At 43.2% G+C, this 24,003-nt stretch overlaps 1 protein-coding gene across 1 annotated transcript in view; it reads right to left on the reverse strand.

Moving 5' to 3' along the window:
* The window catches only part of DIP2B (disco interacting protein 2 homolog B), a 196,210-nt gene that overhangs the window by 53,647 nt on the left and 118,560 nt on the right, over nucleotides 1–24,003 (reverse strand). Inside the window, exons 3-6 of the mRNA XM_048487433.1 lie at nucleotides 21,514–21,642; nucleotides 16,404–16,529; nucleotides 3,738–3,950; nucleotides 491–640 (exon numbers count right to left, since the gene is read on the reverse strand). Of these exons, the coding sequence (XP_048343390.1) occupies nucleotides 491–640; nucleotides 3,738–3,950; nucleotides 16,404–16,529; nucleotides 21,514–21,642 (618 nt within the window). The remainder of the gene's footprint in view (nucleotides 1–490; nucleotides 641–3,737; nucleotides 3,951–16,403; nucleotides 16,530–21,513; nucleotides 21,643–24,003) is intronic.

The raw sequence follows: 24,003 nt of genomic DNA on the forward strand, positions 1-24,003 counted from the left end.
GTACCAACAAGGCTCAATTCTTTCCTGCCCAACCCAGCAGCGCAAAAAGAAACAAACTCACAACACCAGTGAATATGCAAGCCTGCCCCAAAGCTCAGGCAGGAATTTACAGCTCCAGTTCTGGAAGAGTGACTTTCCTCCCAAACTGTGTGTCTTTGCCTTTTGCATATGAAGTACATAGAAATGGAGGGAAGCAGAGGCTTCTTTCCTCAAAAATAATCATTCTTTGAAGCTACCAATCAATCATACATTAGTCAAAAGCATTTCAGGAATCAGGGAACATACAACCAGGAGCAAGTGTCAGCCTGAATTCCTCACCCACCCACCCCTGGCCACAAGAAAGCAAAATAGTAAACGTTTTTGGGAGATGACTGCCCGCTAGCGGTGACAGAGCAGGCAGATCTTTAGGATGGATGACACAAACTTGCTCCTTTTATTGTTGGCCTATCGGACTCTCTTTCTCTTCCAAGTTTTGGAGGGGTAGATGTACCATCAGCTGTGTCCATAAGGCTGGACCGGTTAGAGGCTTTGTGCATGCCCTTCACTATTCCCGATGGAGGCAGGTCAATAGCAGATGGGCGTACAGAGGAAGCTGGTGTGGAGGTAGTTGCTGTAACATCTGGGGGAACTGAGAAATTTTCTGGAAAGAGGATGAAGAAAAAAAATTTGAGATTCAGGTTACTTCCTGCTACCAAACAGGCTTGATCACCTGCCTGCTTTTTCTTCATATGCTATGGCACAGAAACCACTAACCCAGAGGAAGGAGGGCACTTACGTTTGACAGTCACAATAGGGAGTGAAGCACTAATCCATTTGATAACAGCTAGATTGCACCGCTGGTTGCCAAAGGTTAACTAACTAACTTTATTTGGAATGCTCATTACAAAGTTCAAAGGAAGTAAATGATACTGTTTCTCCCCACCACGATACCAAGGCATAATGGAAAAGGAAACGCTACTCTGAACTGCAGCGTTATTGTAATTTGACTACTGTTTAATACAGTGGACACTGACCAAAAGTGTGACCTGTGCAAAAATTCTGATTTCAGGAAAATCTTCCTAATAACTCAATGGTTCACTTCTCATTCTGCCAGTAGAAAAACTGCACAGCAAGCCAAAAATGTACTACAGCAATAACCTAAAATGTAAAAATGAGCTTCTTTACTCAACAACTTTGCAGAGCTATATGGACCCTGATACTGTAGGCAGAAATTTGACTATCAGTTCCAGTAAGGCCCTCTATGGCTTTATCGGATACTGCATGTGTACAACATTCTCCAGTGTAATGTAGCACTTCTGAATATTTTCCTAGGCAGCTCCTATTTCTACAAGCTGTATTCTTCTGAGATGGAAAAACAACTGTATACTTACAACGAAATAACATTTAGAATTCAGGCTACTGGAAAGCATTTTGAAGACGGATGAATAAGGGAGAATATAGTGATAAAATGGATTTTATAATAGGTGTCAACTATTCCATTTCTGCAGGCAGCGCATTCTGCTAACGGCACTGACGTTGAAAATCTCAGCAAACAAGCTCACTTTCATCCACATACACATCAGCGGACAAAACTAATTGGAAATTTACACATGTGGAACATGCACTCTATGGTTTTTTTCCCCTTGAATCAACGTCATTATTGAATAAATGTGCAACCATTCAGAATAATGGAACATTTATGAACTATGGGCTGTTTCCTGAGTTTTTCATTTCTTGGTTGTTCTGCATGTAAAGAGGCATGTTAACTTGGGAAACGGACTGAAGGGCAGTATGATAGACATGTTCTAGACATGGCAATGTACAAAACAGAAAGATTCCTTCCAAACAGAAGGATAAGCTCTCCGTTACTGTACATCTTCAAAGATATCTCTATGTACTACACTGGGCGGCTCGCCTACCATACAATGACCCAGGCCACAGTTTTGCTCAGGGAACTGTTCCTTTGTGTGCAGAGGGAAGCCAGAAGAAAGAGCTCAGAAAATGCCAAGTTCTGATCGTGCCATTCTGTTGAGAGACAGCAGTGCACCACTGAACTCAGCCCAACTGATCAAGGCTGACTTCAATCCACAGAAACACAACACACATCGATTCAACATGGCTGAAACAGAGCACAGACTGAGCTTCTTCTTGGGACCACCAGGTTTTCAGGTATCAGGCAAAAATCACAGATTTTAAGATAGCCTCCTGGGCTTAAATGTTGGTTTGGTTAATTTCAGATCTCCTATTCAATGAGATGTCTTCCTGCCTTGTATTCATAAAATTTTCCAAAAATGAGGTGCACTGTGCCAAATCTATTATCCATGGTCACATATTTAAAATGTAGAGATACTCTACATTTCAGAGGCAGGCCTTGTGATGTTTGCATATGGTGATCAGTGTATCCATCTGTCTCGGTATTGGAAATGCAATGATATCAATGCAATCACTGCTCCTAATTAAACTGTACTAATTATTCCCAATGTTTTACTTATAAGAAAGAGGCGTATTGCCAGCACCAATTTGACATTAACTATTCAGCAACGGAATAGCAAGTAATTCCAATCTGAGAGAATATTTTCACCATTACTTTGACAAGAATCTCTTTGTTTGAAGAAAGCACTGTTTTATGCTGATGGCATTTTAAGCAGGTAAATCTCCCCAAGTTTTCCATTTTAGAAAATGAGTTGCATCCCAGTAAGAGAGACGAAGACACCAGCAACATATAGGTTAAAAGAAATAAAACGAAGCAATTAAAAGACACCAAACATCTACACGATGCTCGCCTGAAACCAATTAAGCCAAAGCAGAGAGCACGAAGACACACAGCTATCCCTCTGGGATGCAGCAATATCCTTAGGAACACATTTAACAAGAAAACATGTACAATGGAACAAAACAAACCCTACAACATTTCATACAGAAGCACCAGCAGCGGGGGGCACCTCAGAGAGTCAAAAAACTGAGCCTGGGGTATCCAGATCTTTAGATTCCTCCACAGAAGTGTACACTAAACTTGAGAAATGATCCAGGCCTTAATAAAGCTGCATAAAACCTTACTCTGGGGCTGGGATGGAAAGGGACCATTTCTGATCCGATTCATGAAACGTTTCTAAAGCAAGAGGCCAAGTTTCTCAGTAGCCACTTGCCAAGTCACCTGTAAATACAATTACATCCAGGCGACTGGGTAGAAAAACTTTGCAGAAGCTGGTCCTCCCTTCCTGCAGGCAGATGGGGCAGGGTGGGCTTGTAAACTTTCACAGGCTTGTTTGCAAGACTGCAAGGGGTCCTTCAGGCCTTTGCTGGGTCAGCCATTTTAAAGCAGCAAGGCATCCCCTCCGGTTGGTGAAGGGACAGACATCAGTAACACAACACAGGACAAATATGCTATGGCAACCCTTCTGCTTACGCAGCAGGGAGCACACTTTCCTGCACAACAGCAGCTGCAAGCCTAAAGCAACACCAATGTGCAAAAAGAAAAAGTGTTAAGCTGTGGAGCACATCCTCCATTTGAACAGTGATGCTAGTATATTCTCCCTCCTTCTCTCTATGGCAAAAAACTTTTTTAAACATCTGTAGGCACCTCCAAGGGTTTGGGCCAGGCTCACTATTGTAGATTGCCACTTAAAAGCGATCAAAGATTGGAAATAATTTGGCCTGCCAATTCCCCTTCCACACTGAGAAATGTCTGACCTTTTACATACAGAAAAGACTTGAAGAGCTTTAGTTTTTGCTGTCCACCCCATCCCCCCAGCTCCTACCTATTCGAGTATTGGCAAATACATCAGCTAGTGACCCACTGGTCCCTTTGCCTTCTCCATGGGATAGTGTAGAAGATGCTGATGAAGATGTGGATGACCCCTGAATAGATCGGTTGATCCATGACTCAGCATTCTGTAAGCTCTGATGCAATGCAGCAGATAGAGCAGCCTGGCGCCTGAGCGACCCTTCATCTTCGGACGCAGAAGACGTGTCTGTGGGGGATCAGAAAAGGGAAGCACACCGCACTTAACATGCTCTCTTTGCAACCGAGGAAATACTGGCAAAGGCTCCGTAACAACCAACACAGAGTGGGTCTGGATACGGGCCAACACAGAGGGAAAGCTGGTAGCAAGCCCCCAAATCTTGGACCAGTCTGTTCCTTTGCACAAAGGAAAGTCTGGCAAGAATCTTCAACACCCCCCCAGCCACACAGTTAGCCAACCAGTCCTTTGTGGGCAATGCCCTTGCAAGGTCAGCACCTTGCAATTTGCATGCTATGGAACCCGGCTGCAGTTTTTCCCAACCATCAGCAATTCTGAAATGGAAAACAAGGCATCAAAATCAACCCTTCTATGAAGAGAGTTTTGGGAATAGGTATTCTGGGAAACTGCCTGTGTACTGCAATTACTGGGCTGCAGCAAGAGGACACAGATGAAGGAAAACTTTTAAAAGAAAAACACAATGCCGAAGGCTGTGTGCATGTGAGAACTTCTTTGTCGCTTTTTTTTAATTGGAAAAATCAGCATCAGCAGAAAAGAATCCTGCCTATAAAAGGGGACTCTAAATATTACAAACCAAGAATGACTATAACACAACTTCAGCTATTCACAGCATCACTGAGGTCCAGGGCTTTTCTATTTATGTGTCTGTTCGTATGTGTATATATGCATGTGCGTGCGTGCGTGCGTGCATATTATATATTTGTATGAAGGCAACACAGCATACTGTGTTGCCTGCATACAGGATACAGGAGCAGCAGTGGTGTAGTGGTTAAGAGCAGGTTCATTCTAATCTGGAGGAAACGGGTTTGATTCCCCGCTCTGCCGCTTGAGCTGTGGAGGCTTATCTGGGGAATTCAGATTAGCCTGTGTACTCCCACACACACCAGCTGGGTGACCTTGGGCTAGTCACAGTTCTTTTGAACTCTCTCAGCCACACGTACCTCACAGGGTGTTTGTTGTGGGAGGGAAGGGGAAGGAGATTGTCAGCCCCTTTGAGTCTCTTACAGGAGAGAAAGGGGGGAGATAAATCCAAACTCTTCTTCTTCTACTATCACTATTTTATATTCTGGTAATGTCAGGCTGCCTATGAAGGTAGTTTGCATTTACTGATAATAAGGCGCAATTAGAGGATAACATTTTTATCTATCTCTGACAACTGACTAATGCTACGAGAACTACTGACCTGACCTGAATGGCCCAGACTAGCCTAATCTCATCAGTGCTCAGAAGCTAAGCCAGGTCGGTCCTGGTTAGTAATTGGATGGGAGAATTCCAAGGAATACCCGAGCCTCTATGCAGAGGAAGGCAATAGCAAACCTCCTCTGTCAGTCTCTTGTTTTGAAAAACTCTACTGGGTTGCCCTAAGTCAGCTGTGACTTGACAGCACTTCACACACATATGAGATCCACTATTAAGGGACTCTGTAGCAGACAACATATGGAGCCCAGCATACCATGGACTACACATGCGAAATAAGGGTTGAAGTCTACATGGACACAGGCCTGTAAGACAACAGGCTTCTGGTTCATGGGAAAGACAATCAGACATTCACACAAGGCATCTATGAAGAGTCAAAAAGAGTTTTAAAAAGGAATATTCCTTGCAGGTGCCATCATTCCCCACCCCCGCCCCCGATGCCCACCAGACACCAATGAGAAGCAACTGCCCAAACAATCTCAGCGGTCTTACGGTGACATTAAAGGCAGTTTCTGAAAGAAAAAGGGAAAAGGAAAACCTGCACTATCTCACTTACGAGATCAAATCTATTTGCACATCATACTTAGCAGAGAAGGAGGCAATGCCATTGCTCATCAAGTATGAAATTATTCATTGCAAAAAAACCCAAAAATGATTAGGGAATCAATGCTGAACAGTAAGAAATCAAGGGGCCCAGAAGGGTGGCTTTGAGCTGTAAGCACTTTGATCTTCAGGTGTGTCTGGGGAGAGATCTGGATACAGGAGGCATCTTCACAGTCCACAAAACAGAAATACAGTGTATGCACTACAGTGACTGTCCAGAATTTGTTGAATGCCAATATTCACCCATTAATACTGAGAATCCAAACAAGTGTTTTGTTTCGTGTTCAAAAATTCGGAGACACAGCAGTCATGGGTGCCAGTCACCTGTTAAAACGAACTGCATCTCAAGGCAGGACAGCAACATTTCTATCTCCAAATAGGGCTAAGGAGCATGAAAGCAGCCACCACAATCACACCGCCATGTGGCAGCCGCATATTACCACTCCTCAGCAAGCACAGCCAGCCCAAAAGTCACCCATCAAAGAGAATATACATCTTCAGTGCAACCAACATACTTCACTTCACTGAACACGAGAGAAGTCTGCACCTGCTGAAGTGACAGGTTCTCTCACAGCAGTTGAGTATATGTTTATGTACTTGACATAGTACCTTGGCTTCAGTCATGACTATACAGGATCATGCTGAAATTATCTACCGAAATTAAGCCATGCTTTTAGCCCACCCTTCCTGTACAGAGTTCAAGGCAACACATATGGCGCTCTCTTCTTCCATTTTATCCTGTGAGGCTGAGGTTGCTAGGAGGAAAAAAATCAACTTGCAACAGAACTGGTTTTTCTACCAGTCACCAAGGCCATTAATATCAAGGTTTCTTCTTAAATTAATCACTGTTTCCACTTACATTAGTTTATGTTTCAATCAAAAAGTTTCACCATGATTAAAGATTAAAGCTACAAATTGGTACCACGTGGAAAGGTAGATTAATTCTTAGCAGTCTGACTGGCACCCACTGTTGCTACTGGCAACAATGTGTCACCAGAACTTTTGATGACAAGGGGCTTTTGTGACAGCCACTGCCCCCTTCTTGCAGATTTGTCCCATCTGTAAACAAAGGACACATGGGAAGAAGGCCCATCCTGCTGTTTTGACTATTTTAAGAGGAACAGATTGAAAAGTCTCTTCCTGTAAGTTCATGAGAATGACGCATTCTAGCTAGGACTAGGGCATAATGTGACCTGTGAAGTTTTCAGGATATCTTCTTTAGTGGGAGGGAAGTACTCACCAAGCAGTAAAAAAAGCTATTACCATTTTAAAAAGAAAGGAAGACTTGGCTCCTAGGGGGTCCTGATGAAACAATGAAGTCCTAAACTGTATGTAAAACTTGGGCAGTGATGGTTAGGAGAGATTAGAAGGCAAAGAGCTTGGTCTCCCTCCCTTCTGGTCCAGGAAACATTATGTGATTTCAGGGGATAAGAAGGGGATAAAAGGTATATGAACCCCTTGAGTCTAAGAATGACCATTTTGGCCATGAATCCACTGAAAGTACTAATTCAAAGCCAGCTGACCAAGGAAGCAAGATCTGCTCCTTTGCTAGGGATTTTTTTTCAGCACTTGGAAGTATTACAAGACAGCAAGGAGAAGTTTGAATCCCCTTGCCACCGCTGTTGACAGACACCTGAACGTCCTATTATCCTGTCTTCCACGTGGGTCACAAACACATGATCAGAGATGGCGAGGCTCCATTAAAAAAGATACCGTTCTCTAACATGGATGCTTAGGCCCTGGTGCCTACAGTTCAGTTGTATGCACTACAGTGACTGTCCAGAATTTGTTGAATGCTGATATTCACCCATTAATACTGTTCCACTGAGGAACAATGCATACTGCAGAAACAATCTTCTCTCCACAACCTGCTCTGCACAGAAATACTATAGCAGTAGTTCCCAATCTGGAGGCCCCAGAGTTATTGCAAGGGGTCTGCAAATCCATTATGTGCACTAAACTCTGTCATTTTGATCTTTTTGTCATTATGTATTTTCTTGGTCAATGTGTACACTATTATGACTACTTTCATGTGGGGAGAGGCCTGTGAAATGTTTCCATGTTAAAATGGGGCCCTCATTCTCAAAAAGTGAAGCCAGTGTGGTTAAGCAGTTAAGAGAAACAGACTGTGATCCAGAGTACCAGGCTCAATTCCACAACCCTCCACATAAAACATGCTAGGTGACCTCAGGGCAGTCTCAGCCTACATGGAGGCCAGCAATGGTAAACTACCTTCGAATGCCTCTTGCCTAGAAAACCCTAGGGGGTCGCCGTATGTCAGCTGTGACTTGACAGTGGGCAAACACACGTAAAAAAGATTGGGAACCACTATACTTTAGTGAAGTTACATGTTGCGTATGCTGTTTCTGAGCCCCTAGTTTCAGAAATCAAACATCCTAGATAGGGAGCTCCACAGTTATTATACCACTAGAGGCACTGCTCCTCAGGAGAAGCAAAGGCATCCCTGTCAACCTTACTGACTGAAGTTGTACACGTGCCATAAAGTCACAGCTGATTTGTGGCAACCCTTTAGGGTTTTCAAGGCAAGAGACCTTTTGGAGGTGGTTTGCTGTTGCCGGCCTCCAGTTACATCAACTTGATCGGATCTGAAACCTACCCTTCTTTCAAAAAGCTCAAGTCTCTGTTCATGAGGGCTGTCATATGTTAACCTTAAAAAAATCCTGTGAAATTAAGCTAAACTGAGGGAGAGTAAGGGACCCAAAGTCATTAGCTGTGGGTCATGGCCTCTCTGATGCAAGTCAAAATACTCTACAACATTAACTTTCACTGGGATAAAGTGACATTCCAACATAAAGCAGAATATACTAACACAGATGTGTCTTGGGTGTGAGCCCTAAGACTGAAAAACAGATCCTCGTCTAAGTCTACTCAAATGAAACTCTGCCAAGTAGCAATTTGGTGTGGCAGAAAAATTGGCAGCAAACTTTTCTACTGCTTGTCTACCATGCAGAAATGGCATTCCAAAGATTCATCTTAATTCAAGTTGATCCAAGGGAATGTATTTATCTTCTAGTATGTTTATTTTTTTAAAAACACCTCCACACATGAAATCCATTGGCTTGCATGGCAGAAATACAAAATCCATTAAGTTCTCTACTGGATTTAGTATTTGACATCTTTAATGGTAACCAAATAGATATTTTCCAATTATTTGATTCTGTACATTTGCTCAAATCATCCCAGGCAAAGCAAGAGATTCCCAGTATTTGTACTGTGCAAGAGTGAAGTGATAATTTTAAGCTTCTGGGTGGGCAACATTAATTCCATACACAACTTCTGTGGGATTATATAACCCACCCAAGCTACTAAAAAAAGAGGCCGCATAAATAATTAAAATGTAAAACAGACAGCAGCGCAGAGGGAACCCAGGGATGGCAAAGATAATGTACTGGCGTGCATAAAAGTTCATGTCCTTAAAAATGGTTGCTGCTGAGCTAGGTAAGACCAAAGTGACACACTTTTAGGCAAATACTTGCCTCACTAAAGCATCCAGAGTTAAATCTGGAGTTTAGTACACTCCAAAGCATTCCAATCTCTGGGTGGGGATCATTTCAAATCTATCCTGCATTCTCAGAAATCTGTGGAAAACATGGAAGGGAAAGTCCTAGAGCCTATTGCTGTAAGATAACTTAGTAGGGAAAAATTCCACACCCAAACTTGATTTCCAAGACTTTCCATAAATATCCAAATCCTAGCCTCGCCTATAATTTACATGAGCATAAAGGTATCCAGTTCAGTACCAGAGTTTTTAAATGTTATGAATATCACTGAATGAAAGCCTGCAGGCTGCTTTTTTATTTTTAAAAGGCACCTTGTTTAACAGGCTTCATGCCTGAAAAAGTGGCATAGCTATGGCACACTTCCTGTGGGCTACCCTTCTGACAGTGCTTCTGCCTGGCAACTGACTTAAGTCCCAGATGGGCCCATAAGAAATATCCTTTAAAAAGCAGCTGGTCCTTCTTTTTGGGCATATGCCCTGCACTGATGGAAAGAAGTCAGTCAGCCAACCAGTCAGAGCTCAAAAGAGCCTGTGCCTGTTTCACATCCTTCTCTAAAAGCCTCACAAACCACAGGGTGGAAGATCCAGAGCTACAATGCTCTCAGAGACTGGTTCACTTTGTGAGAGCACCTAATCCCCAAAATAAGTATCCTGTAAAGATGCCTTTAAGTCCAGATTCATGGTTTAAATCAGACAGCAGGCACCACCTTTCACTCCAGGCCTCAACTAATCACAATGACGAAGAGGGAAGATATCGATATCACCACAGCATTGCTACACTTTGGGGGTGCACCTTGGTTCATGGGATAAGAGCAGCCCTTTGAGTTGAGCAAAATGGTCTAGCGTGCAGCCATTTGGCACACATGCGGAGGGAGGCTGGGACAGAGCGAGGGGGAAGTGTGCCCGGTGCGCACACACGCCGTCCCACCCCCAGAACCCCCAGAATGCCTCCGCAGGGGTGGGCCCAGTGCATCGCAAACTCGCCCGCCCCCTTCGCACTATGCCTCTGGAGGGGGGTCCCTACTCCTGGGATCAATGGTACCTTTTTAGCCTTCCACAGGACCGTTTCAACAGTGCCCTAATAGAATGTGAGCCATTGTAAAATGACCCCTTCTTGCATCACTTCAGTAACACCCAATGGTGCTAATGTAATGAAAGTAACCCTAACTGGAAAAATAAACTTCCGTAAAAATTATTAAAACTTATCTCAAACATTTTTAAGGGCTGACTCTGGCTTTTTTATTATGGTGTGTGCTGGATTACTTTTCTTCATGTGTCAGGAGTTTGAGAAGGAGGGCATGGAAAGTATTAAACTGATGCAACATTGCATATATCATGAGTTTGAGACACAAGAAATTCATTAAAAACACCTGGCCCTGATAAACATAAACCTGTTGCACTTGTGAATGAGGTATTAGAGATGGACCGCCTGGGAGTCAGCTGTGGATTCTGCAGTAGAGAAAACACCATGCTTGAACTGTCCAATGAAAAGCTACCATCCATAGTTGAAGATGAAAGAAAAATTGTTCTCAGGCTGTGAACTCAGCGGAAAACACTCTGCTGTAGACTGAAGGACAGCGACATTTTATGGCAATCGTTTTGATCTGCTTCACCAAAATCTGAAATCAGGACTTCTCTGGATGACACAGTGAACCACACCATTTGCCTGACCAAAAGCGAGCATCACCTCCTTCGCTTTTAAATCCACATGCTGCAAGCAATTTTATTCTGAAGCACAATATAGGTTTTGCAGCATAAACACAGACAAGTGCAAAGGGAATATGTTAATTCTGCTTGGGCATGTGGCTGTTTACTGATATGCTGGGCCACAGGGCTGAGTAATATCTGAGCACAAAGGACCCCTAACAAATGGAGATGTGAAGTAATATAACCTCATGACATTAGGGAATGAATTCAGCCTCACACAGAGAAATCAGATGGTAGTAATTCAAGCTATCTGAAAGAATCTGAATGTCTACACAATTAGGTCACACCCAAGGAACTTGGGAGTGCTCAAACTAGGCTAAATGATGTGAATACCCTCCCCCATCTATGCAGTCTTCTGCATTTGATCCAAAGAAGGAAACGACATTAAGGTTCATTAGCCATTCCCAGCAGGGTTTGCAATGGTTTTTAAAGGCATCAAATGTTTATGGGCATAACCGTAGCCCAAGGCATGAGAGGGATTTAATGGAGTAAATCTCTTCCTCAGGACCAAAATAGAACCACGCTGGTAAATCTGTTTCTCTTCTCTGTGAATTCAGGTAATGTTATGAGGACAAAAGCGGAAGTCCACAACAATGAAAAACTTCAAGGTGAACAAATATTACATCAACTTAGGGCAAATGCACAATTTACAGAGCATATATGTTTGCTCTGTACATGCACTGTACAGTACTCTAAAGCAAACCCAGAAAGAGAAAGTATCACATATGAACATTATCTTTAAATGCCAGCATATATGGACATGGACAATGTAACTAATATCAAGTCTCCTAGACTTTTGTAGATGGGTACAGATTGCCCACTCTTTGTGCATTTGCTATGGGAAACATTGTTTTAACTTCAGTGTACACAAAGCAAACTTGTGTGTTGTTTAAAACCCAGAGTCCAATAGAAACTTCCAACAGGTAACCTCCCTCATCCACTCCTGACTCAGAAGGTTTTAAGTACATACACATTTCCCCAAACACCACAAATATAAGTACACTGGAGAATAAAGCAAACTAACATGTTAACAACAAACTACCTGGGCAAATAAGTCACCTGGTGAGGTCTTGCTTTATTGTTATGGCTCAGCCTTGTTTAGGTGGGGATCCCTGAGAAGAAGGCTCAGATGGAGAAGAGAGGACAGTTCTGGTTCCAGGTCCCCAGACACCGCCTGTAAATGCAGAGCCTGACCAGTCATTTAGTCCCTCTAGGACCAGTTCCAGAGGCTCAGGCAGAGCAGGCAGGCAGGAAACCACAGCCAGGTCCAAGCTCTGAGATTCCCCAGCCAGGGTCTAGCTGTGAGACTCTTCACAATAAACCAGAAGGGACCCTGCCAGCCCTGTCACCTCCCTTATCTCCAGAGCCCCAGGAGCAACACAGGAGGAGACTGCATGCTAGGTTACAGTAGAGGAGATGCAGTAGCAGGTTAGCAGTCATGGGACAAACTGACTTGGATGCGAAGAACTTACAGGAGTCAGACTGAAGTAAACCAGCTGCAAGAGGTTACTGCACTACTAGCGAATGAAAGGCTAACTATAAAAGAGAGATTGCAGCTGAGCTATCTTGTAGCAGCAACGTTGTGTTTCAGTTGGCAGGTCACTGTCTCTGTTCCTAGCCTTGTGTAGTCATTAAACAACTGCACCCGCTGAACCACTGTGTCCAGATTGTCTGTTGGTTCTTGAGGGCTGGTCTACGACATTTATGCTTGGCAGAGGTTCAATGCACACAGTAGGGCCTTTTTTTGGTCGTGGTGGTACCACCAAAATTATGAAATATTCTCAAACAGAAGCCATGACTGGCACCTTCTTTAGTAAACTTTAAGACAGCAATTAAATTTACCTCTTTCGCTAAGATTTTCATTTGGCTTTTGTTGCTCAATGAGAGACTTGAAATTTATGTCTGGTTCCTCTTTCATAATTACTCTTGTGGAATTCCTCATTGCCAAGCCATTGTTTATGGATTTTAACTCCTGGTTTTGTTTTGATTTTTACCATATTCTGGCTTGGATCCAGCTGAAAATAGCCACCAGCTGAATTATTTCTGTCTGCAGACAGCAACTTTCTCACATGGTCTTTCCCATCGCTGAACAAAATCCCTTCCCACAAATGCTGTTCCAGGGGAGAAGTGAATCCCCAAGAACAGAAATATTCCACTGAATGTAGCACACTGTACTTTTATTGATGTTTATTTATTTAATTCATTTGGGTGCCTCCGACCATTCTCCTCAATGGGAACTCAAAGCAGCTTACCTCATTCTCCTGACCTCCATATTATCCTCACCACAACCCTGTGAGGTACGTTAGGCTGAGAGAGTGTGGCTGGCCTATGTAAGCTACCTTGAAGAAACTATATGCTAAAAGTGGTATAAAAGTATTTCAATAAATAAATATACTAAAACAAACATATCACAGCATATGCATGTAGTGTCTGGTGTACTGAATATGAGCACAAAACAACCTAAGCATTCACTACTAGACTATAACACTTGGCCACAACAAATATGTGTGTGTGCGCACATGTGTGTGTTAAGTGTCATCAAGTTACTTCTGACCTATGGTAACCCTATGAATCAATGGTCTCCAAAGCATCCTATTGTTCACAATCTTGCTCAGTTCTTGCAGACGGAGGGCCATGGCTTCCTTGACTGAGCCAATTCATCTCATGTTGGGTCTTCCTCTTTTCCTGCTGACTTCAGCTTTTCCTAGCATTACATTACTTTCCAGTGGCTCTTCTCTTAATGATAGTGAAATAGGAAGCCATTAATTTTTGTAGAGGAAACTATCTTATAATCCAATCAATTATGCTATTTTTCCACAAAAGAAGACTGGGTTTTTTAAAAGAAAAGGATGCTTACCAATCAGTTTTTTCTGAAGAAATCACAAAACTTTATGAGAATACCCAATTAAAGACGTACCAGCTCTTCAAGGGGTCCTATTTTTATTCAGCAGAAACTTCACTACCAAAATTCTGCCTCCATAGGAAAGAAATACCTTCATTTGTCCCTGTCACTTTAATCCCTGCTAATCAGCTATTGGGCTCTGGCCTGCTGACTACAACAGTCAAGGCTGAGGAAAGCCACAGGCAGACTCTCCTCTCAAGGGCTACTGGCTGTCAGCACTGACAACTAACAGCTGATCAGCACCGGGACTCCCAAATACTTGTTAATCAAATGCCCAGGAGACTAACAAAACTGAATATACCAGAATCCATAAACATTAGTAGGAATTATTATACTGCATACGCTAGTAGCACTTATGTTACATATTACATCTGTAAGAGGGAGAGAGGCATTTTTTCCATTAAGATTTTGTATTGTTTTCCACATAAAATAACAAACTTCCTGGAATGTCACCACCCACCTTCTCCCCCAACACATCCCATCAATAAGAAAAAACACACTTAGGCAGCTAACAGTAGAGAACAATCAAACAATAAAAAAGGAGTGTGAGAATGGGGTATGGGGCGGTCAGAGGCAGCAATATGGGTTCAGCTGAACAAGAAGCAGGGAAGGTGAGGCATCACTGCTCAAAGAGATACAGTAAGTCTTTCCATATGGAAGTGACAGTCTCAGGAGCTCTTCATCTGCTATATGCAATTATCTCCCTTGTACAGAGACTCAGCATATCATTGGTCCAAACATCCACAGAGGGGGAAATACGAGATTTCCAGTGCTGCAAGATAATTTACTTGGCAACCATGGGTGCCCTTGGAATCCACAGCACTTATTGTTTGGAGAGTGCCCACAGAGACGGTACATAGCCAAGGATGACATTTTTAGCTGTGAGATATAGTTTAGTCAATAATGTGATTTTGATTCCAAACTTGTAATTTTAGGGCACTCTCAGCCTCTATTGACCATTTTTTAGATATGAGTGCAGAGTTGTTTCTGATTTCCAGTACAAAGTGGATAAGTACATGCCCTACTTACCTTTCAAAGTCTACTCACCCATGAGCCACAACCTCGTACACAAAAGCAATTCAGTGGATCTCATCAGCCTGCCCCTCAACTTGCAGTAGCCTAGAACTGCTGCCTAAGAAATGTCAGGCTTGAAGAGATGCTGCCCATGTACTATCAGCCACACTAGGGCAAAGGAAGCAACTACAGAGAAACCAGGCAAGAAAGGTGGTCTTGGCCCCCTAAATGTCTTCCATTTTGGATCTTCCTGCTGTTCTGATCAACCAGGAGACTCTCCAGCCAGCCATAGAAGGTCCTTACTCTGATCCTCCAGTGCCTTTGCCTTGTCCCAGGCTGGACTGCACAAGAGCTAGATCTGATACATCTTTGCCACTTGAATATTTAACAGCTGTTTTCACATTCAATAGCTTAGTGTTTTTTACAGCAAGAGTTCTGCTAAAAGGCAGCTTATTCATAATGCCACTGCAGTGCAAAGTTTGTTTGACTTGCAAATCAAACCAGCTGCTTTTTGTTTTTTTCTGGTGTCAGCATTGAAACTCAACTGCAAAGAGTGAGCGCCATGCACAAATAAATAAATAATTACAATGTAGAACAGTAACATCCAGGAATTACAGCACCCTTAAGACCAACACACGCTATCACCATTTCTGAAACTGTTTTTTGTATAACCTGTCACTTTACCCATGCTGCAGTCTGAGAAAATGAGATGTGCAGTAGTTAATATTTCATGGCCAGCACACTGAGATCTGCAACATAGCAATCTGATCAGTTTTGTTTACTGAAGATCTAAGCATACAGAGAACACTCCAGGAGAGTCTAATTATGGATAAAACCACTATATAGATCTGTCACGCCAATCAGAGGAGCAATGATCTTGGTTAGATGTTAAGAGACAGGAGCCAAGATCCAAGTCTGCCTGGAAGCCAAACCCTGTGAAATACAAACTCTGCAATCTAACACAAGATAACAACTGGCACAGTTACATCCATCTAGCTTTTAAAATGTCTCAGTCGAACCAGGGCCTTGACTAGATGGCCTGTATGACCCCTTGCCAACTCTAGGATTCCTTGTTTTGAGAAGAATGGGATAAGAAAAGTAATCTCTGAACACGCAATCTTATTATACTTCCTAATACATTTAATCTGATCCTGGAAAAAGAAGTCTTGCAATGAATTGATAAGTGTCAATTGTAAATTCTTCATGCTGAGCACCTGTACGCAAGCTTTAGCTCCTTTAGAGTTAAATTACAGTTCAAGTTGATAAAGCAAAACATAAACACCCCCATGTACACCAGAATCACTGAAATTAAGTTGTTCTACTAAATGTAAACATCAACATTAAATACACATTTATGGAGGAAAAGGTTTTCAGAAGAACTATTATTGTTTTTAAAAAAACTGAATATCAGATGCACATATAATAAAGGGAAAAGCTAAAACTTGACTCTAACGTTAACTTTTCAATCATGAATTCAAACAGGTTCTGGGTGAACTCTAACCTGGCGGGGTGCAGGTGTCAGCAGGAGACTGTACAAATGTAGACCGTCTTTTGGTTGGCATGGGCAGGGCCATCTTCTGTTCCTTGTGCTTTGCCAATGCTGCTTGCACTGCCTCTGTGTGGATGTCTATCAAATGGAAATAAAACCAGGAAAGTACATCAGAATTGTGACTGTTAGGAGGATGAATAGCAGAACAAGGAGGCCCCAATTTACTTACCCTTCTATGGCTATTATCAAAAATGCTGAGCACAGAGCAACTGAGAAATCATGGTGCCAGGTATGTCTGTAAATGTCCCATACTGGCCTCAGCTGTACCCCCTGATATTCCAAGCTTTTTAAAAGGAACATGCTTCTCACAATGAAGGTCTTCTGAACACGTGTTCTGGCCTGCTCTAACTTTGTGAGCTCAGCAGCATCACACTCAAGTTTGAATAGAGTAATCCACAAGGGCAGTGTCTGCAATCTAAAAGGGACTAGGGGGATGAGCCTGCCTAAGGTGAGGCAAAAAACACAATTCATGCTTTAAGTGCCACCTACTGAACATGACTCATCCGGACAGATGTAACAAATCAAACAAACACAACGTGATTCATTCCATTCAGGAATCACTTCTTTTTCTGGACCATAATAAGAGGGAACATATGGTGGCAGGAGGTTATCTCACCATGGAAAATGAGTTAGGAAAAAGCTTGCATGGAGAACACCATTTGTGGGTGAAAATGAATTCTCCTGCAGGGTCAGACCAGCTGGTGACTCTCTATCCTCTACTCCATTTGAACAAATGCAGAAAAACTAATTAAAATTCCAGCTTGAAAAAGTTTAAGTGACAATGATTGACAGTGAGTATGAAGAACTCTCTGTACTGAGAAGATAAAGCAAGAACACCACAGAAAGCCACCTGAAACGCAAAGATGAGTCACAGTAACAAGCTAAGCCACAGAACAGTAGAAAATTTCTTTACAGCTTGAAGCATGTTCACCAATTAAACTTTTGAGTTTTAAGTAGAATCCATCTACCAGTATTTCTCAAGGGAAAATCTGGACATAACTCCACAATACTCAACCCCCAACCCCTAGCCAGAGCAGCCTCTAATGCATGAGTTCTTCCTGAAGCTAGAGACTTTTAATATTTTAAGTATTGTTGAGTTGGATGTAGCTAACCAGCTGAATCCCACCACTGCAGGGGAGGGTGGGTGAGGGGGCTTTCTGAGCCCCACAGTGGCCTGGCGGCAAGGTGCCAGACTGCTGCGGGGCTTGGAAAGCCCCCTCACTCTCCCTTCCAGGCCAAGCCACAGCCGCCACCTTCCCTCACCTCCCACCGCCCCCCAGACAGCCACATTCCTCCACAGCCGCCAGGTAAGTGGGTGGCAGCGGGGGGGGCGGGGGGGCGGTAAACCATTAAATAATAGAATCCCACTACTGAACTAATCCATGTGGTCCTACATCTTTAAAAAATAGTCAAGAGGAGGGCACATTTTGTGAGTGAAGAATGACTGGAATATTAAGGGAGACTTTCTCGTAAACTCTTCTTCAGAGCCCCCTGCTGGCTTGGCTCAACAATGGGCACCTGGGCACAGCTTCGCATAGGCAGTTATTTAGAAGAAAAAGAACACATTCGATAAAACACTGAAATGCCTCCTCAAAGCTGCAACTCAGAGTGGTTGTCTGATGTTTGCCAACATTTCTTCCACTGCTGGTACTCCTGAAGGGAAGGCAGATGGAACATTCCTCCCTGCCAAGATGAACTTTCTGTCTGTGCAAGAAAGAATACACATCTTGTCACTGGGAGTATGCACCTATCTCCCCACATCCTCATTTCACACAAGACCCAGAAACAATAATGGAAGGAGCATAAGTAAGTTTTGGTGAATGGTCCAAACCATTCACAGGCCTACTGCTTACTGCATTATGGAGCACTAAGTCAAATCATAACCATATGAAAGCTGCACACAAACATTTTCTGAATTGAAGACTGTTGTTACCAAGGGTTGTTCCATGAAAGAGAAAGCTGGCACAAAAAGAAGGCCCTAAGATTCTGTACAAAGCAAAGGGGACACACCTGATCTAGCAAAATAAAGCGAGAGGTGTGATCTGAGTTACCAACAGCCTGGAAAAAAGTCTGCTTCTTTAATAGAGGCAGAATGGGTTATACATTTCTGAGTTAAGTCATTTACCTCCACACTATGAAAAGCTGGAACTACTTCTTTGTGCACAATAAAGACACTTAGGTGTGACACCATTCCCAAAGTGGAATGAGAGACAACAGGATTTGCACGCAGTAATATACACGCAGTTTGATTTATCCTCGCAACAACTCTGTGAAATGTCATAAAGTCCGGAACAAAGAATGGCACAAAGTCACCCAGCGATCCTTCTTGGCTGTAACGGAATTTGAACGTGAATTTCTTTCACCCAAACCAAATGTGTTCGACCAGCGTCTCCAAAGTTTTTGAGCCTGTGGGCACCTTTGGAATTTTGACAATGGGTGATTCTGTGGAGGCCAAATAGAAAAGATTTAGGACGCCATATAACCTGTTTTGGGGGGTGGGGGGACTACCTTCACACATGTGTTGCAGGAATTTTTTTTAAAAAGAGAAGTTTCTCCATGTGAAGGCATGAAAGCAACCTGGATTGTTTCCATGGGCTCCAATCACTGCCTGCATGGCATGCATGTGAATGGGAAAAGGGAAAACAGGTTCCTTTATAACTGAAATCCGTTATATATTTACTGTGTGGAATCAACTAAAGTTTAGTGGGCTCAGCCACAAAATGGCTGCCACAAGAGGTAAAGCCAGCCATGAAGTGGCTACTGCAGTTTATTTTCAGTCACACAGTGAAGTTCCTTGTGCTGTGGTGGCAGCTGCTGCCAACGCAACATTTTTAAAAAATCTGCAGCCCATCAAATGTCCAAAGGCCCATCAGAAGCCTTGCTGGGGAAAAATCCTACTGGGCCCCACCTACATTCTAAAACACTTGATGGGCACTGGGAAAGGTGTAAGTTGATCCCATGGTGCCCATAGGCACCACATTGGGGACCCCTGTGTTAGACTCTACACCAGGGGTAGGCAACCTTTAACACCCAAAGAGCCGTTTGGACCCGTTTTCCACAGAAAAGAAAACACTTGGAGCCGCAAATACTTTTTGACATCTAAAATGAAGATAACACTGTATATATTCTCATGCAGGAAAAAGTTCCCTTCTTTGGGGCCCATTTTTACCCATCAAAGCAAAAAAAAAAAAAAAAAGGGGGGGGGGGGAAAAATGCCTGTTGTTTTGTACATGATTCAAATGACCAGCAATAGAACCCCCGTTTCACACATTTCTCTTTTCTTGTGTTGAAAGACACTGATTATGCCCCCCATAAAAAGAACCCCCTCAAATTCCACTTGGATGGTGGATCAAAATTGGTGCCATTAATGGGGTTGTCAACTTCCAGCTGGGGGCTGAACTTCTCCTCCCCTCTGAGAAAATGTCTGCCATAGAGGGTGGACTCGACAGCCATATTCCTCACTGAGCATGGCCCCCGCCCTCGTCCCAAAAGCCACAGCTTCTGAGAATCTACCCCAAAATGTCCTGGGATCTGCCCGCTGGGAGTTGGCAACCCATGACAACCATGGCTGAGGATAATCCTGGCCTTCTTCCCTTCCACAATCTACAAGCTTATCCTCCACTGGCTTACTCTGAAGTAAACCTTCCAAGATCCGCGTGCAAGGCTTTCCCCACGTGCTCCTACCCTCCTTGGCAATGCAGAAGCAAACAATTCCCACCCACCCCCACCTTCCCATCAAACAGCCCCAACGAGTGCAACCTTGCAGGGCTGCAGGTAATAACTCCTTTAAAACCTGACATCATATTTCTCACCAGGACTCAGCCAGGCTGCCATCTGCCAGGAAAGCCCCTGAAGCTCAGTGGGGCTGCTGGGGGGGCTGCAACCCAAGGTGGCACTGCTGGGGTCCCCCATGTGGTCCCACCCCCAAGAAAGACCTGGGGGTTCAAGAGGATCCACCCGCGGATCAAGAAGATTCCCCGCCCCCTGCCATCATCACCAGCATCAGCCAACCAGGCAGCTGGGACAGGGAAGCCGAAAGTGGCTTGGGATAGCTGTCTCAGGCTGTGCCTTTCTAGGAATGGGAACTCTTTCCCATTAACCCTTAGGGCAACTCTCCGAAGGAGGCTGAGGGAACCCAAGCCACGCGGAGCCGCAGTGCAAGGTCGAAAGAGCCGCGGGTTGCAGACCCCTGCTCTACACCATGCAGACCCATGGTAGTAGCTCTTCTAACAGTTTTATTTTATCAAAGCGCTGACACAGACCAAAAAAAAGAGGGAGCTCTTATAAAACATCCTTCTGTCTTGGAACCTGCAATTCTAGAAAGGACAGAATCAGAGATCTGACTCTGTTGCAATGCTTGGAATGCAGAGCATAGAGCCTAGTTTAAATCCCAATTGTAAAAGGGAGATGAAGTGACTGTTGAAAGGAAGGAAGGACTCGATGGAAAAAGGCTGAACTCCAATCATATGCTGAAAACAATGAACGGAGGACTGAAGGAAGTGAGAGGTGAACATACATGCATGAACATACATACTCCAGATTCTTCAGTATATTATTTAGTCATGTCTATGGAGATATAGCTGGCTTGAAGCCTTTTAGAGAGGTATTTAGTGTTTATTTGATCTGCCTGTTCTTCGAAGAGTTCAGGACTCCTTTCTCCATTTTATCTCTATAATCGCCATGCAAAGTAAGGTAAAGAGAGTGGGTTGGGCCAAGGTCAGCTAGTAAGTTTCAAAGTAGAGTAAGAATCTAAAACTGGGTCTCCTTGATTCTAGGCAAACATTTTAACCCCTGCATCACACTGGCTCTCATATGTCCTAGATCAGGGGTAGGGAACCTGCGGCTCTCCAGATGTTCAGGAACTACAATTCCCATCAGCCTCTGTCAGCATGGCCAATTGGCCATGCTGGTAGGGGCTGATGGGAATTGTAGTTCCTGAACATCTGGAGAGCCGCAGGTTCCCTACCCCTGTCCTAGATGCCTGAAACAGAAAGGGCATGGGCCTCTCCTACAGCACCAGCAGCAAAATAAAGGTCACCAAATGAATATGAAGTAGCCTTACCAGATCGATAGCGCTCATCTCTGGCTCCCCCAGAGCGTGCTCGGTGATACTTGGAGGAGGAGGATGCCGGAGCTGCAGAAGGAGCAGGCGTCTGATTTCGTGGTTCCTTTTGCAAACCTGGATCAACCCCTGTGGGAAAATTTAAAAAGTATATATAATATACAATTTTTTAAAAGCCAAGAAAAATAAGGGGAACCTCTTTCAGTCAGTGACAAGGATCTCTAATGAACTTTGCTAATTCCACATGGCCCTGACCTGGATAGCCCATAGCTAGCCTGATCTTGGAAGATAAACAGGGTCAGCCCTGATTAGAACTTGGATGGGAGACCACCAAGGAAGACAAGGGTCGTTATACAGAGGCAGGCAATGGCAAACTATTCCTGAATGTCTCTTGCCTTGAAACCCTCTGCGGTTGCCACAAGTTAGCTGCAGCTTAATGACACTTCATAACCAACTGCCCATGTAATAACAAGCAACCTCTGAATGTTTCCTGCTAAAGTTTGGGAAATGGCAGCCAGCTAAATCCTTCAGGTCAAACCTTGCACAAGTGGGTCTACTACAGGATGTCTGCAGCATGATGCCCTTTTTCATACTCCTCACCACCGCTCTCTCCCAGGTTAAGAGTAGATGTAGATCAAGACGTCACACTTGGCACACTTCTTATCTCCTTTAAAAACTCTAGAAAGTCATGACCATTTCACATCTCAGGTTCTCTCTTTTACTCACAGAGTCAGGGTAGGCCACCCTCCTTTCATTGCAAGCCACATCAGTCACAGAGTTATTGGGATCGGGGGCTCAAACACTGTCACAATCACACACTGCCACAATTTATTCACATCTTAACTTGTGTGTTTTTCCTTGAAAGACACAGCCCATAGGTTAAACAAAGTTAATTTTTACCTACAGTATGGACATAGCACTCAAGAAAATAAGGTGACAGTTACAACATTTGACTTCCATTGAACTGTTGACCTGTGGTCCTACTTCCCAAACTGGGATCCCTTGTTAAAAATGGACTGTTTCCAGCCAACTCTAAGAAGCCTTTCTCCATAGTTTCACTCAGTCAGACACCGTCTTTTCCATCTCAGTTCTCTAGTCACTAACTCCCAACTGCTGCTTTCAACTGCCGTTCTCCAACTGCCTCTCCCCAACATTCCATCAACTCTAATTGGTCACTGGTCGCACTTAGAGAAAAGGCAGCACCCTGCAATCCTTTTCCCCATGACAGTCAGCTCTAGGGGGTTGGTGCTTCCTTTCCCCTATTTTTTAAGGGGAGAGGGTGTAGCAGTAGAGGGTCGACAAAAGCAGTGCAGAAGGGTGATGAGTGGAGAAGCAGGTAAAAGGAAGTTGTTGGGGGCACAAGGAAAAATAAGTCGCCTTTACAAAAGTATTTGCAGCGAGGGTTTTAAGTTGTTTCCTGCATATAAATATGCCAGTATATAGGATGTGTATAGATTCATGTTCCTAGAAGGATGACTATAGCAAATGTATGGACAGGGGAAGACAAATGCTTCCAATGTTCTCCTTTCTACAATGAACTTTGAGTCAAATAAGTGTCTGATTAGAGAATGTCAAATACTTCCTAATATTCTTTGACGTTAGCCCTGCAGCCTTATGACAATAAGGTGTTCAACCACAACAAAATGTAAATTATAAGAAGTTTTTACAAATAGCAGTGAATCCTTGATTGGATACTTACCACTTTAAAAATCATGAACATTTTGACCAAACTACTACACCCTACGCTACCTTTGTTTCTGCCATCTGACAGATTGGGGGGGGGGGGGGGCCTGGACACACAGACGTTGCAGTAAGCAAAAGAAGCATTTTATTTGGTCAAACCTTCTCAGGTAGTCACATCAGGCCAAACTGCATATTTCCAATTCAAATAAAATTTTATAACAATAGTGTATTATCACACACATTATAGCATACTAAAGCAAAATTAGATACATTTAAATAATAACTATATCTTTGAAAATATTGTATATGTATTCAGTACACAAAGGTATTATTTAAAAATCTTCACAAACCTTGTTGCTAACTCAGCCTCATACACAAATACACAAAGAATGTATTTCACAGGAGTTTCCTTTTCCAGCTGTCTTTATTTTTCCATTAGAAAAACCGGAGGAAGTAAAAGAATAGGGAGACACACATTTTTTCCAGACCTCCAGACCTCTAACTTTATCTATTTGCTTATTGATCTTTACAGTACAGAATTCCTAACAAACTTTCAAAAGACTGTTGAGAAACTCTCTCACGAATAGTCCATCAGTCACTGACTTAAGCAAACCAACTTACAGTAGGCCCAACATTTCCCAATATTGCTGTCTTCCTTGAGGATGGCAAAAGAAAGTGTTATCAAGCCACACTGTTGTCTCAAAATTCAATAACTATTTGTAAAAACAAGGTTGTTGGTTTTTTTAAAAAAAAGCATGACTTGATAATTACCAATGATATAGAACTGATCACATCTGGCAGCTTCAC

This window comes from Sphaerodactylus townsendi, linkage group LG03 (genome assembly GCF_021028975.2).
Source record: "Sphaerodactylus townsendi isolate TG3544 linkage group LG03, MPM_Stown_v2.3, whole genome shotgun sequence".
In the NCBI taxonomy this organism is placed as follows: Eukaryota; Metazoa; Chordata; class Lepidosauria; order Squamata; family Sphaerodactylidae; genus Sphaerodactylus; species Sphaerodactylus townsendi.